Source organism: Vespa velutina, chromosome 9 (genome assembly GCF_912470025.1).
Source record: "Vespa velutina chromosome 9, iVesVel2.1, whole genome shotgun sequence".
Lineage (NCBI taxonomy): Eukaryota > Metazoa > Arthropoda > Insecta > Hymenoptera > Vespidae > Vespa > Vespa velutina.
The window spans coordinates 2,293,129-2,308,735 of record NC_062196.1 but is presented as its reverse complement, the minus strand read 5'-3'; the positions used below and the strand labels follow the sequence as shown (position 1 = coordinate 2,308,735).

Below are 15,607 nucleotides of genomic sequence, written 5' to 3'. Positions count from 1 at the left end.
CAATGTTGTTGTTTCTTGTAAGTTGACTCAGGCTCTGATCGAGTGCCAGTCGTAAGAGATTCGTCGATGAAGGAGCAAGTTTTGCGGGACGAGAGGATCTTTTCTAAGCCGAGGATATCGCAGGGATCGTTTCGAAGGGGGTGAAGTCTCGAAGAAGAAAGAATTCCACCATCTGTTTCTCTTATCCTTTTTCTCATCCGCCTTATCGCCATTATCGTTATTTTTCTCCCCTTTTACGTTTTCGCTTCTATATCGTCTGTATTTTGAAACCATACGGTCATTTCGTTATATGAAATCATATCTATTACTTTAACGTTTAGTTTACGTATTTATTTATCATCTCTAAGAGAAACTTCTGTTATCTTCCAAATTTTTTTTTTATCATATTTACATTTTATCGTCTTTCAACATTCTTTCTATTTGAGGATCATTAATATTTATGGTAAAAGTCAGATACACGTATTTTGTTGCATTAAAAATTTCATTGATAAAACCAATATTGAGCGATTAATCTCGATTTACGAAAAATAATTAAATTAAACGATTCCGACGTCACTTTTTAAAACGAATTTCAATTCGTTGGAAATAAAACGGCTACTGGGGAGGTTATAATGAACGCTCGAAGAGTCGAACGAGCGAATAGAAGCAATTAATAAAACTTCAACGTGCGAGTAATTAATCAGCCTCATTAGGCAGAAACTATGCTACGAGTGACGATACAACGACACAACTGTACATGACGTAATACAACTCTCTTTTCCTCTTTCAATGTGTCTCTCTCTCTCTTTCTCTTTTTCTCTCTCTCTCTTTCTCTCTCTCTTTTTCCTTTCTGTCTATCTTTTTATGTTTTATATTCAAAACCATATTACGCTCCCTATCGAATATCGTTTCGTTGGATGGATTCATGAAAATCGAGTAAACTTAAATGATCCAACTATATAAATTTCGAGAAATTATTTGTTTGCTTTGTCACAAATATGACGTATAGATTTAAACGAGTCTCCGGAGAATAGAGAAAAAGTATGGCTCGATATATCCGATTAAAAAATCGGATAATCGATTAGATGGACTCGATTGAATCTGTAAACATTTTCAATAAAGAAATATTCCACGTAAAACCACGAGCGATATATAAAACTCATCATTCGTAATAAACTTTTCAATCCCCCGTACGCCCAGAGTAAGAAAAAAGTATATAAAACATTAAAGCTCAAACGTAGTACGAGGTATAATTACGTTCTATACATTGCGTTACATAATTATAAAGTAAGTATACAATTATTTGGTAAGATAGAGGTAAAACATAATTTGCATTTCACAATTACCAATTTTTTGTAATTGCAGCAAACATGAGTAACTGAATGTTCATGAACTATAATGCACTAATGATTCCCTTATTTAGTATTAATGATTCCTTATTAAGTATACTTCTTTATAAGGGAATCTTCATTATTTACATGTAGAAAATGCTATCTGTTATCATCATTGTTTTATTCAAAGAAAACCATTTAATTGTTGAGTTTTCAAGTACATCTTGATGAAGAACCTCACAATTAGAATACTTAAACAGTACGTTTTTAAATTTAGGATATAATCTAAAAAAAAAAAAGAAAGCCAAAACAATCCTTCGAGATAAGGAGAAATAATAACGTTATATTGTTTGAATAGAATTTCTATTGATTTCGATTAAATATATGTATATGATTCTTGAAGAAGACTTTCAAGATCAAAATATCAGATGAAAGGTGATTGACGAGATAAATGAAAAGATCGAAAGACAATCGTAAATGTTGTAAAGGAGATCAGCGATGCATTCTGGGTCCAGTGATGGTTAAGGCTGATGGTGAGAAGGTAGCTTCGACCGAGTGATTCTCCGCGCCGGCAACCGGAGAGACCTTTTTCTCTCCGCGCGCGTGCACGAGCGGCAGGCGCGCGTGTAAGAGCACCCGCTGCCTGGTTGGCGCGCGTTCGTTCGTCTGATGCTTAATACCGGTTTCACGGCTTGATAAGCCGAAGCGTGTAATTTTGCACCGGCTCCGGAGTCGGATAAGCACCAGGTTTTCTAGTTAAGTGGACCACAAAATTCGGGGAAGCCTATATAAGGCTTTTCGAGGAAGAAGGCGATCAGTCGAGCCACGGAGCTCACCGTCGCAGCATCGTCCTCGAGCATATCGGATCTTTTGCCCTTATTTTTTCTCTCCATCTCTTTTTCTTCTTCTTTTTATTCTTCTTCAATATATTCTTCCTGAACACCCTTTGACTCTGGTGAAAATAGTTCGACGAATGGAAAAGGAACTAATACATCATTGCTTAGATATTTAGTTAACAAATTTTTTCTAATCATTTCAGCATGTTTTCCCCTAGAGATCTTTTAGTGATTTTTTTGTATGGATTTATATTCATTCGATATATTCAATACATTTACGTTCGATCATCGTCTCGATCGCCGTAGTATTATTCGAAGAATTTGAGTTACGATGAAAACACGTTGTCGTACTTACATGTTCAGTTAGTACAAAAGTTATTACGAAATTCAGTACTTTGAGCGATATTTCTGAGCAAACTTTCGCGAACGTCGAAGGTAAATCTTTAATTAGAACGCGATGAAAGTTAGCGTGTTCGTAAAAAGAAAAAGAATGTTATTTCAAATTTGATTTGCCATTCTATGTTTAACGAAATTTTTCGTATATTTTTTTAAGGAAAAAATTGTAATTTAGTAAGGCGTACTGGAAAAAAATTGATTAAGATTTTTAAAAGCTTATCAAATCATTTCATTTCTTCTTTTTATGTATGAGTGATGAATTATCGAAAATTTTATGAAAATGAAATGTAAAAAGAGCGACGAAATAAAACGAGGAAGAGAAATCGAAAAATCGTGGATCAAGAGGACTCGGAGCTAACGGGGGACTCGGAGAACGTAAAAGGGATCCTGAAATTCGGCGAAGAGTGTAACATGCGAAAGAGAAAAATCGGATATTCGGTCGTCAAGTAGTCGACAATGTTGAAGAAGAAGAAGACGAAGAGTAAGAGGAAAAAGAGGAGTAGGAAGAGGAGGAGGTCGAGTGACGTTGACGTTATTCGGCATGAAGCGACGTACGTCGGGTAAGCGCGAGAATGCAAGCCAGGTGGTTTGAAGGCTCTTCAGGTCAAACGAGTGGAGCTACTGGTGTAGAGGATGGGACGGAAAGAAGAAAAGGGTGGCTGAAAGGAGGGAAATGCGGGAGGGGGACGATAGAGTAGATAGACGAATGGAATGAGGAAGAGAAGAAGGAGAAGGAGATGAAGGAGGAGAAGGAAGAGGAGAAGGAAGAGGAGAAGGAAGAGGAGAAGGAAGAGGAGAAGGAAGAGAGGAAGTAAAAGAAAGAGGAGGGAATGGAAGAGGAAAGAGAATGTAGACAGGAAGGATGTTCGTCAAGTGCCATCGACTTAACTTGTACCATGGCAGAACGAGCACGAGTCCATGTGCTCCTCTAAGGCTGAAGAGTAAGAGAGAGAGAGAGAGAGAGAGAGAGAGAGAGAGAGAGAGAGAGAGAGAGAGAGAGAGAGAGAGAGAGAGAGGAAGACCGAAGCATGCCGGCATAATAAGCTTTGTGCGCGACTGTCGAGAGATTCCTCTCTCGCGGAGAGCTGAAGAGTTGCTGAGAAGTAGAAGAGCTGTAGTTGCGGTAGCAATAGCAGCAGCAACGGCAGCAATGGGCGAACGGCTCAGCCTTTGCCCTCTGACTCCCACCGGATGAGGAGGAAGAAGAGAAATAAGAGAAGCCAAAAGAAAAGTCGACCATCCGTCGAATACGAAAGATGCGAATCCGTTTCGTCTTTTCTGCTCCAATCTTACCTTTCTCTTTTTACTTCCTTCTTTATTTTTAATTACGAATTACTCCCAAAAGAAAAAAAAAAGAAAAACTGAGGAGCTAATTACCTTGGATGGTTTAATCGGCCCGACCTAGAATTCTTGTTTCTTTTGCATAGAAAAAGGAAAAAAGGTAATGACAGTAGAAAGCCCGTTGACTTAAAGACGTCATCTACATTCGCGACACTTCGTTTATGTTTTAGTCGGAATCGGGTTATATGGTTGAAGAAAGATTATTATAGTTCTTTTGAAGAAAAATTTATTTTTAACGTTCAAGCGACAATTGGGGACTCTAGTAAAATCGACTTTGGTTGACTTTGGCCGTGAATACGTGTCTATAGAGTATATACTGAACAGGGCTGTAAGTGGGTTAAAGGCACTAGTTGTGTAGAGGGTAAAGTGCATAGTTTGCTTGCGCTCGAAAACAACGGAGAGTGGATCGCCTAACGAAGTGTATTTGCTGCGAGCCCACGGGAACGAAATATGGGGAGCGAGCGGGAGCCAAAGGAAAACGTAATCCGGGATAAGTCGTTAACAGTTGACTCATTCTCCTCTTCGAGCTAAAGGATATCTAGACACTCCGAGCCCTCACTCGTTTGTTCCCAGAGCGGCCTTTCGTTCGTAACGAAACAAAGGATGCGCGCGCGAATTTCCAGCAGTTTATATGTATACGTATATACGTTATATGTTTATATACATATATATATACATGTATATATATATATATATGTATGTATATACATATATATACATGTACATATATATGTGTGTGTACCATATATTTGCATTTTGCGTAAACATGCTGACAAATAGTTACAGATGAATATTTCACTCGAGAAATAATGGGAACTCTCGATCTGGTTATAAAACAAACCGCGCGAGACTAGTATAATAATCCTATCTCGATCTCAGCTCATAATAATTCCAGTTTATCTCTTCGTATTGGTCTTATTACTATGTGGTTTAAAGAAGATCGTTATCATCTACGAATTTACGCGTTTATTAAGATCGATTAACCTTTTGATTGCGAGCCGTTCTAAGCTGAAGCGCTTCATGTAAGCAACATACGGCCCGTGGATGCGATTGCTAGAGACATACAAATGAGACAATAGTAAACAACTAAAACCTTAGCTGGGTGCATATATGCATCCATAGCAGTTAAAGGATTAAAGAAAACAGAAAAAAGAAAGTAATAAAAAAGATATGAAATAATATTGGAACTGGAACGATGAATTCGTCAATGCATACGATTAATGTGTATTCCTTCCGAAAAAGATACGATTACTTGTTATTTATAATACGAATATTCTCTCGAAACAACGTGTAAATTAACGCGAAAAACTGAATTCAAAATTAAAGAGAGCCGAAATTAGATTTGTGCAAAACGAAGTATCCTAACGAATAAAGGCATGCAGGATGCATAGTAAAATGAGAAGAAAGACAAAGACAAAAGAAAAAAACGGATAGAATTTTCACACTAATTTAGCATATATCGATTAAAAGCATTGTTGAGTATTACTTACTAGATTTTCACTGTATTCGATGATCGTACGTAATATAATTTTTCCTTTTTCTCTCTTTCTCTTTTAGCTTCTTTCGTTTCTTTCTAGCGTCTCTCTTTGGCTCAATTCGACAAAGAACAGTCGAACCTGTGGAAATCCTGTCTCCGGTCCGTACGGTTAGTCCGTAGTAAGAGCGAGTGAGAGAACGGAAGAGAAAGAGAGGGAGAATGAGGGAGGGGTGGAAGCATGGGTACACGAACGAGGTGGTTCGAAAAGGGGTAGGAAGGAAGAGGGATGGAGCACTCGTTGATTTCCCGTTTTCATATTCAATATGATCTGTCTCGGCATTGTATTCATTGAAAACGAGTCAACCGCATGCAAGATCAGGAACCGGGCGCCAGAAACGAGAGTGGATCATGGAAGCTCTCGGTCTCTTTCTCTCTCTCTCTCTCTCTCTCTCTCTCTCTCTCTCTCTTTCCCTCTCTCTCTCTTTCCTTCCCTCTTACTCATTCGCTCTCTCTCTCTCTCTCTTTCTCTCTCTCCTTTCAACGTTGGCAATGATGGTGATGCTAGTGGTAGTGCCGCCACTGACGACGACGGTGTTGGTAATGGTGGATAGGTCGTTGCGGTGGTTGGATGGATGGTTAGTTGGTAGGTAGGTTGGTTGGCTGGCTGGTTCTCTACTCCAACTAATGAAAGGAGACTCGTAGTAGGGTCCGTAGGTTGCTTGCTTGGCTGAGGTTTAAAGTCGATGTGTCCTCTTCACGGTGGATCATGGCGAGAGCACGAACGAGAGAAGAGGTTGGGCAAAGTAGTGCAGGAACCGAAATGAGAGCGAGAAAGACCTGGAGATGGAGATGGATGTTTCGAGGAAGAATCTCCCTACATCTCACTCACGTAGATATCTTTTGAGATTCGCACGAGATTTCTGGATGGGTGGAGTTCGCAATGTGGGCTCGTGTATTTAGAAAGTCGAAACTGAGTTCGGAATTCTCGTATCTTTACAACAAAGTTTACTTTAAGAATGATTGATGAAGATCGTTGAATTATTAAAATGTATGGAAAATATAATGATTATTTTTATAAATGAATGTCAAAGGTAAAATTCAATTATTCGAGAAATAAATTTAATAATAACATAAATGACTAAAAAGGAGAACGTGACGTGAGACTTGCAAATATCGATTGCGATATTTTAAATCGATAATTTGATCTTTTACTTTATGAAAAGCAACTAACAATATTAAAAAGATTTAAAAAGATAAATTTAAATGATTTATTTATAATTGGTTTAATACTGTTCCGAATTTTTCTGACCAGTAAAAATAAACATGATTAATAAAACATCGTTCGGTATATTGTCATTAAAGAAGTAATTTAGGTAATGAATAGTAATATTTTTAAGTTTGTTAATTCAAACGAGTTGCTTTAGATGCTTCGCTCTTATCAAATTAAAAGTCTAGCAGGATCTCTTGTAAAAAAGGAGGATATTGCAAAATCATACAATTATATAATTTATTTTCGCAAAAGCGAATAATGTGAACGAAAGTAATTTTCATTAACTTTGCAGTTTGTCTGTTTTACTGAATCTGCGAATTCGTTGGAAGAAAGAAATTATAAACTTAGATTGAACATTATATTAAAAATATATTATTCGAATTAAAATATCTAAATGAAGTATTTTGAGAGAAGTATTGTTTATTAAATTTCAAATATATTCTCAAGGATCAACATTCACGACGATTCGTAATTTTCTTATTAATTAAATAATATTATCTTTGTTTATTATCGTAGTACAAAATAAACTACGACTGTCACATTTTTTTTTATCGAAGAACTACATCAAGGTTGTTGGAAATAATCTCGAAATGAGCATGCATCTCGGTATTTCGAAACGTATAGCGTGAAGCTAAAAGCTAAAATATTCCTCGGTAATATTCAGCTTAATGCCTTGGTGGCATCTACATCGTATGATGCGCCGAATACTCGAAAAGACTTTCCACTAATGTATTGGACGCGCATAATATTTCAGAGTGAAAACGAGAGATCTACGAATCAAGAAAATGGATTCTCTAAAGAAGAGAGAAAGCTTTGCTTGGTTGAATGTAATCCGTTATTGTATATAAGTATATCGAAGCTTTTATTTTAATTTAAGTTTTAGGATAATTGATTAAATATTTTAAAATAATATTTCTCTAAGATAGAATTATTTTTTCCCTTTTTTTTTTTAATATCACGTAATAATGTATCATACTTTGTGAGATAATGCTTACCATCGGTGAAGGGAAATTAATTTGTAAGGTTTCATTTAAATGATAAAACTATGACTTTAATGTATTTTTAGCTAGAACGAAAAATACGAAATGGTTAAACATCTTTACTTTTTGGATATATCAAATAATATGGAGGTAGAACGTTGCGTTATTACGTAGAAATCGTGTCAAGTGTGCGTAAGACTAGCGTACCTCTGAAATGAATTAACAGAACGAATTACCAGCGAACTATTTTCAAAATGAGTGCAAAGATTTAACGTTCTTAATTAATCCTGATAATTAATCCTTTTTGTCATATTACTACGTACGTCTCTTTGTATGCTTACAAAATGACGGAGTATAATTTAGACGGACTCATTAATTTATGGCTACTTTGGTAGTTCTTTTGAGAAAAAAAATAAATGACACTCCTTTTCATTAGCGGCTTAGCCAAACCTCTCCTCTGCTGCTCGCTCTCTTTCCATTTCCCGAATTAGCGAATTTACGCATTGCGCCTAAGCATTTCACGAAATTTTTTTTTATGAAATCTCTTAGTATAATATTACTCTTATCTATCCATTTACACGAAAATATAATATATTTCAGGAAAAACATATCCTCCTTTAAAAATATTTTTTCATCTCATTTTACCAAAAGAAGTAACAATCGTTAATTTTAATTTGATTTCAATCAATTTCTATCAATAAATTAAAACGATTCGCGAAAAGTAAACATAAGAAGTAAGAAGTAACGAAAACAAACCATAATGTAAAATATAAAGCTACGATAGATAATAGAGACAACTTTAAAATATATTTATCATAGTAATTAATAAAATCAAGAAAGAATGGTATCAATGATGATTTTGAGATATATAGATCCATAGTTGATAGTTAATATCATATACAAGATATGTAGATGGAGTAGAAGGTGGATTGTTAAGAAGGAATCGAGGAATGGACGGATACAAGTATGATGAGGAGGTACATTCAGTTCTTGAAACGTTCGCGAAAAGGAACAATGATAGCGGGGATAGGAAACTCAGTGGGTTTGTTGCCGACGCGCTCGCAACGCCAGGCAGAAGCTGCAGTCCTATAGGCGACTATAAACCGGCGCACGGGTATTGGGGTGCACCAAGAGTGGTGGTACGGGGCGGAGCGATGCCGATAGGAGGGTTGCAACCGGCTATTCGAGGGGGGTTGCTTTTTCGGAGGGTTGGATCAGCGCGATGTTACATGCGCATTGCGCTATTCCATCTTGTATATACAGTAAACCACTCCACGAGGAATAGATTTTCTTTTTTTCTTTTTTTTTTCTTTTTTTTTTTCTTTTTTTTTTCTCTATATTTAACACATGCCCTTCGAGATTCACGATTTTATATTATTTTGTATTATTATTTAATACCGACTAAGTGGACGGTATTCGCGGGTAAACGAATTATTAATTACAGAATGTTCCTTCGCATCTATTTGTTAATGTCGTTTTTATCATCGTTGAAATTACTTTGTAGGTGATTATTGAAATATATAAATATGTATGCATATACTTAACCGAAGTATTTGTTAAATTCCTCTTACGATAAAAGTTTTTATCATAGTTTTTATTATGAATTCAATTTGCAGATAAAAATCACGAGTTACTATAATATATTAAATAATCGATTTTCGAGTATATGTAATATACTTAAAGAAAAATGTATAGGTATTAAATTGAATACATTTACATTATAATTTGTTGTTATCATTCGAAGTTATTATTTAATGTGTTTTCACTGTATACGAAGTGTCGGAAATAATTCTAAAAGTGTCTTACATTTTCCGAACATAATAATAATCATCATTTGCTTTCAGACGGATGTGTATGTATTACGGGAGTAAGAGTACGTAGACCTATTTAATGAAGGATAGGGGTGTACGCAATTCTGTGACGTGGAGTACAGCGAAAGAGGGAGGACAGAGGAGAAACGTATAATAAGCAATAGGCATATTATGTTCGACATAGCTTGTACATAATTTAATTGTAGTCCTAACGTTTAACTGAAGTATCTATATCGTACGTTATGATTTATCAATTCAAAGTATATCGTACATTTTTTTTTTATTAAAAACTAATACTTCTAAATCTACAAAGTTTTTATTTATCTTTAAATTTTTACTTTTGAAATGTGTCATACGAATTTTACGAGAAAACAAAGAAATATTCTAAGACTTTTATTCCAGCTATTTCTAGAAAAAAAAAAAAAAAAAAAAAAAAAAGATCATAAGTCGCAAGATAAAGTGGAACCGTCGTGTACAATATCCAAGCTTAAATTGTAAATCTCGAAGAAAAAAGTCATTATTTCAGGGTGCGAAGTAATATTTCGCATAACGCGCGAGCTTCGAGCTCGTCCCCTGACGAACGACAAACACGTGCGTCAGCAGCGAAGTAGAAATGATTCGATTCGATTCGACGGTGTGAAATGCTCGTTGCGTTTCTCTTTTGCGTATGTACGCAAGCACATACACACACACACACACACACACACACACATCTATATAGGGTTTACTACGATTGCGAGAAAATGCGCGGCGATTTTTAATTTCTGACGTTTCCAGGAGCGCGGGAGAGCGCGCGTCCCTATATGCGCATCGAAGCGGTAATGAATTACATATGCAATTAGCATTTAGGTAACACACGCCGTCACCGTGTACGTGATGTGTGAACGCGTGTAAATCCTCGTGTTCCTGACAGCTCGCAAAAAACATACGATGTAAAATGAACAGGCAAAAAAGAGGGAGAACGTAGTCACCGTAAACACGAACTTTACGATTCTTGCGTTTTATATTTGAAAGTCTCCTCCATAATAGCTACACGTTTTTCACGCGATTCTGATTTTTTTCCTTTCCACGTTTTTATTTATTTATACAAAATTTTTCCTTAAAAATGTGACTGCTCTTAATCTACGGTTTATCCTCAAATTTATTTTCTCTTAAAAGTTATTTCTATTCGTCATTTTAATAATAAATAGAAAATAGAATCATTTTATTTCTACTGCTTAAAGATTAAAATAATCATGGTTACTTATCATTGTCATTAATTAAAATTATTAATTAACTCAATGGATAGAAATCGAAGATCACGCTATTTCATTTTGCCTTTTAACAAAAGACAGAAATTATGGATTCTTAGATTATTTTAACTATTCAAATATCTATCTACAAAATCGATAAGTGTATATTGACTTGGAGGATGTAAATGACAGGGATGAGTAGAGGAGCAACGAGAATAGAGAAAGAAGGTACGAGATATGCAATGATGAGTAGAGACAAATAAATGAAGTGAGATAGATATACAGATAAATATAATACCTAAGTGGAAAAAAGAATGAAAAAAGTATGATGAGAATAGTGGTATTAGTAAGGGAAGCTGATAAAGAAAGAGAGAGACAGAGAGCGACGTGTAGTAGGCAGTAGTCGCGTTACTTCCGGTCGAGTGGGTGCTGTGCCTGGCAGCTGCGGAGTTTGCAGGACGGGAGGTTGTTGTTGCACATCCACGCGCCCCCTTTTGCGTATCCATCCCGGCCGTCAGCACCACCACCATCGTCATCGCAACCACCACCCTCCACCCCCAACCCTCTTTGAGCCCTTCTTCCATCCAGTCTTTGCCTCCTACACCCTCTTTTATCGTTCCGTATCGTCACATCGGTTCGTTCTCTAATTCGATTAGTTTAAATGGCATTAAAACAATCCTGTTGCGAGAGTGTGCATTCGCTCGCCTAATGCGAGATCGGCCGCGTCAGCTTCGCGGAACTTCACGGCATCCTTTCTGTCGCTCTAAAGCTGCAGCTGTTCTCTTACCCTCTCTTTCTCTTTCTTTTTATCCTTATCTCTTTCTCTCTCTCTCTCTCTCACACTCTCTCACTCTCTCACTCTCTCTCTCTCTCTTATTCTCTCTCTTTTCGACGAAAGATCTACGGCTGACCACCTATCGAAAATATATTCTAGTTTTTTCCTACCGTTCATTCGTCAAAAAAATGCTTGAGTTACTTCCGAGACCGAAACTCTCTCAACGATGTTGAAAAACTATTTGGATTTGGTCGTAATTCGGGAAATCGAGAAATACTGGAAAGAGAAAATCTGTTCTCATCGTACGAATGAAAACTTTTATCGACAGACTTTTCGAACGTTATGTTACGCTATAGATACGAAGATTTTTTTATTTCTCTTTTCGAAAAATAAAGAAGTTTTTAAGAAGTTAATAAGAAACGTAGACTCAATATCAGTAAACGGAATATATTATTATGTGAATATAATATTAGAAATATCTAACTTCATAAATTTCATCGTTAGCTTGGTAATAATTCATCGGTCATAACTCAAACTCATGGAATCTATAAGATTGAAACAACGATTGCCGAAAGCTCGAGGGGAATAGAAAGAAAAAAATCTGACCGATATCATCGGGACAACAATTTCTTGCGGAAACGAGAATGATTTCGAAGAAAAGGGGGAGAGGCTAAGAGGAGTGTAATTCGAACGATTCTCATAGATTCTCCGTCGTGTCAAATGCAATACGGAACACGCGAGCGCCGATTCGCCATCGCAGCCGGGTCAAAGGCCATTAGGTTCGTGAGTTATGAGACAAGTTCTAATACTCTAATAATCTGGTTGTTGATCGCTTAGCTTTAGTCGTGTACGAATAACTCGACTCGTGTATTAGTATATATGTGAGTATAAGAAGAAGAAAAGGAAAGAGAAAGTATCGCGAACCCTTGGATAGGAAGCAACCCAAACTTTATTCGAGCCGATCAGCCACACGCCTCCCTTCCATTTCTTCGTCCCTTCATTCTTTTTCCCTTCCTACTTTTTCCGATACCTCTTCTATTCGCCCTTCCATGTTTTCCACAAGATCTTTTTTCTTCTTTTTCTTTTTACATTTTCTCCCTGTTGAGAATTACCTTTTTGTTTTTGGATCAACGATGTGCGAAATCAATAGAAAATATGGTAATACTTATTAAAATTTACGTACTATTAAATAAATATCATCAAATGATACTCTATTATTTTATTCTAATTAAATTTACATTAAGTTCAATAAGGAACAATAGATGGATATCAATTCGCTTTCTTTTTATGAATATCTATTGATAAATATCTAAAAAATTGATGAGTACAGGATAAAAGATGAATTCAATGATATGAATCAGGTAGGATATCAGTAACCTACATCGAAGCGATTTTTGCCAATAACAAATCTTTGTCGCTGACTCATCTTGTCTAGTATCAAGCGACATTTTCTGAGTCGATGAGGATACAACATGGGGATGAGAGAGGGGCGTGGGCACGCGAACTGTAACTAAATTTAAAATTTTTACTTACTTCCAGGCTACTGCTCACCCCTCGTCCCATCATTACACATTGCAATCAGTCGCCACTGTCCTTTCTCTCTCTTACTCTTTTCCCCTCTATCTCTCTCTCTCTCTCTCTCTCTCTCTCTCTTTCTCTCTTTCTTTCTGCCTCTCTATCTCTTTGCACAGTAGTTGCTCGTCTTCCACCATTCCCGGATTGCTTGTAACCGGATTAACTGAAGCTATTTGATAAACGGGCGATGGTAGTCTATGAGCAGGGAGGACAGAGATTTTTAGGATGAACGTGTGGAAGATAAATCTGTTCATCCCTTCCAAAGATATCTTTCGATTATGCGAGTACCGTTGGATACTTTTTTGTTGCTTTCAAGTGAACGATGTCTTCTTTGTAATTTCATAATTTTTGTAAAACTTCGAACGATGTCTTCTTTGTAATTTCATAATTTTTGTAAAACTTCGAGAAGACTATTTTTAGGGTTAAACGATAGAATATTTATTAACTCTTTTTAACGTTTGGAAAATCGTAACAGTGAAAAATTTTCCATATATCTATTTTATTTAGATTCAAACGCGGAGAACGAGACGAATCTTTCGATCAGAAACGAGTACGATCAGAAATTGCACCGATGCTTCGTCATGCTCGATGAACGGCTCTGTCCGAAGAATTTCCGTTCTACGGAAGGTTCCGAATATGCAAATTAACTTTTTGCGATCACGTGAATCGTCAGTTGTAGCAGATTTTCGTTAGATGGAAGAAAAGAAGAAAGATTTGTCAGCAACGAGATTACAGAAACTATCGGAGATATGTAAATTCAATTTGAAAAATTATCCATGAAAAATTGTGAAGTTATCAATCTTCACTTTTTCCATTATTTTATTATTCCATTACATATAGTTCTCAGTGATAAAAATTCATTTATCATATATGACTTTATTGGGTATTCTACGAAAGTAAATAGATTATTTATTACAAATTAATAAAATCCTCCCAAAAGTGTATGTACTGAGAAATTCATTTTTAACATTTAATTCATAATTTTTTATATTATAATTTTTAATCGAGTTTAATAATCTCGTTCTTATTCAAGGAAGTTCTTTCTCCGCATTATGGGATAAAGGAATCATTCAATGGATGCTTGTTCAAGGATTTATTTTTTGCTTTTAAGCTCCCACGATATCTCGATTAACTTGAACAAAGTTTACGGCGATGATGCGCGGAGTGAAGAGCACGTAGTTTCTAAGTACGAGATACAGTCGCGATTCATCGTTCGAAAGTTTCTCTGAAGGGTGGGAAAATAGGTGGAAGCTGCGAATAAAATCGGAACGAGAGTGGAAAGAGAGAAAGAGAAACAGAGAAACAGGGAGAAAGAAGGAGAGAGAGAGAGAGAGAGAGAGAGAGAGAGAGAGAGAGAGAAAGAAAGAAAGAGAAGGAGAAGAAGTCAGAATCTCTAGCTACTTCCAAATACATCGAAGTTGTTTCTTTTGTCTCGAAGACCAGACAAGTTTTTGCAATCGCAACTTTTCTACACTCCATCCACGAAACGAGATCCGAACGTCGACCTTATCTTAAAAAGTACAAAGCATTACGATTTTTGAGACAAAGAAATCGACGCTTTATTTAGAATTTTGCCAAAAAATATCAAACATGTCAATTTCTATTAATAATAAATTAGAAGATAATTATGTCCGTACGATAACGTATTTATTGTGTAAAAAAATATTTATTGTGTGAAATTTTTAATAATTTTTGTTTAATGATCTTTCAATCGAAAGATTATTTATTCGAAGTACCGATAATAAAACAAAATTATAAATATACAATATCGCTCGTACGACATTGATAGTAACATTATTGAGAGATTACCTTATAAAATACGAACGATAAAATGAGAATTCTTCATTTAATTAGAGTATTATAGGTTTTGACGGAGAATGTCATTAAGGAACCAATGATGTTCATGAGATAAAAGACTCAATCGATAATACAAGGCGCTCACATATGTAGATACGTATACTACGATTGCTCATAGTTATAACGATTAATTCTTATCTGATGAGTATCAAATAAGAAGAAATCGATTGAACGTAATTATAATGTTAATTGTTGTAAGAATAATTTTATTTTTCTCTCAGTATTTCTCCTTTTATTTCCGCACGTCACAATTTTTGTCGCACAATTTTTCTTTCATTAATTCTACGCGGGCGGTTGAGCGTAAACAAAGTCATGAAATAAAGAAGGAAATCTTGTCGGGAATCTTATTTATTATGTGTACGAAGGCTAAGATGAGAGTAAGGTAAAATCGAAAGATGCAAAAGAGAAAAAGTATAGCAAAATGAAGAACAATTGTGAACTAATTCAGAAAACCGCTTCACTCTACTCGTTGCATCTTCGTCATTTTATTCTTTTCACTCTCTCTCTCTCTCTCTCTCTTTCTCTTTTTCCTTCAGCATCTTCATCTCTTTCTCTTACCTATACTCCCTCCCACCCCTTAATTACCGGCGAAAGAACAATAAGATTTAGTGTGCTTTTGTCCCGAGCAAAAATGAGAGATTACCGTGCGGGTCAGCGACTACACCGTGCTCGAAGCATTTGCAGGTAAACGGGGCGGACACGGACGCATTCTCTAAGCTTGACGTCCATTGTTCGAAGAGTATAGAA

General features: G+C 36.0%; 1 protein-coding gene and 1 long non-coding RNA gene across 6 annotated transcripts in view; both read left to right on the top strand.

The window, feature by feature from the left end:
- LOC124951677 (ankyrin repeat and SAM domain-containing protein 1A-like) overlaps nt 1-15,607 on the top strand; it is a 121,638-nt gene that overhangs the window by 81,820 nt on the left and 24,211 nt on the right. Inside the window, exon 20 of one of the 5 annotated variants that reach the window (XR_007101669.1) lies at nt 23-1,084. The exons of 3 other annotated variants lie outside the window; for them this stretch is intronic. Coding sequence is in view for 1 of the 2 variants with exons in the window: in XM_047500440.1 (XP_047356396.1) it covers nt 12,968-13,122 (155 nt within the window). In the remaining variant the exon portion in view is untranslated. Of the gene's footprint in view, nt 1-22; nt 1,085-12,967; nt 13,138-15,607 lie in introns of those variants that run through there. One more of the 5 variants, XM_047500440.1, reaches the window with a different exon arrangement.
- Nucleotides 1,506-6,602, top strand: LOC124951682. Its single transcript, XR_007101670.1, has 2 exons — nt 1,506-5,357; nt 5,441-6,602. It is a non-coding gene; the product is annotated as an uncharacterized LOC124951682 (long non-coding RNA).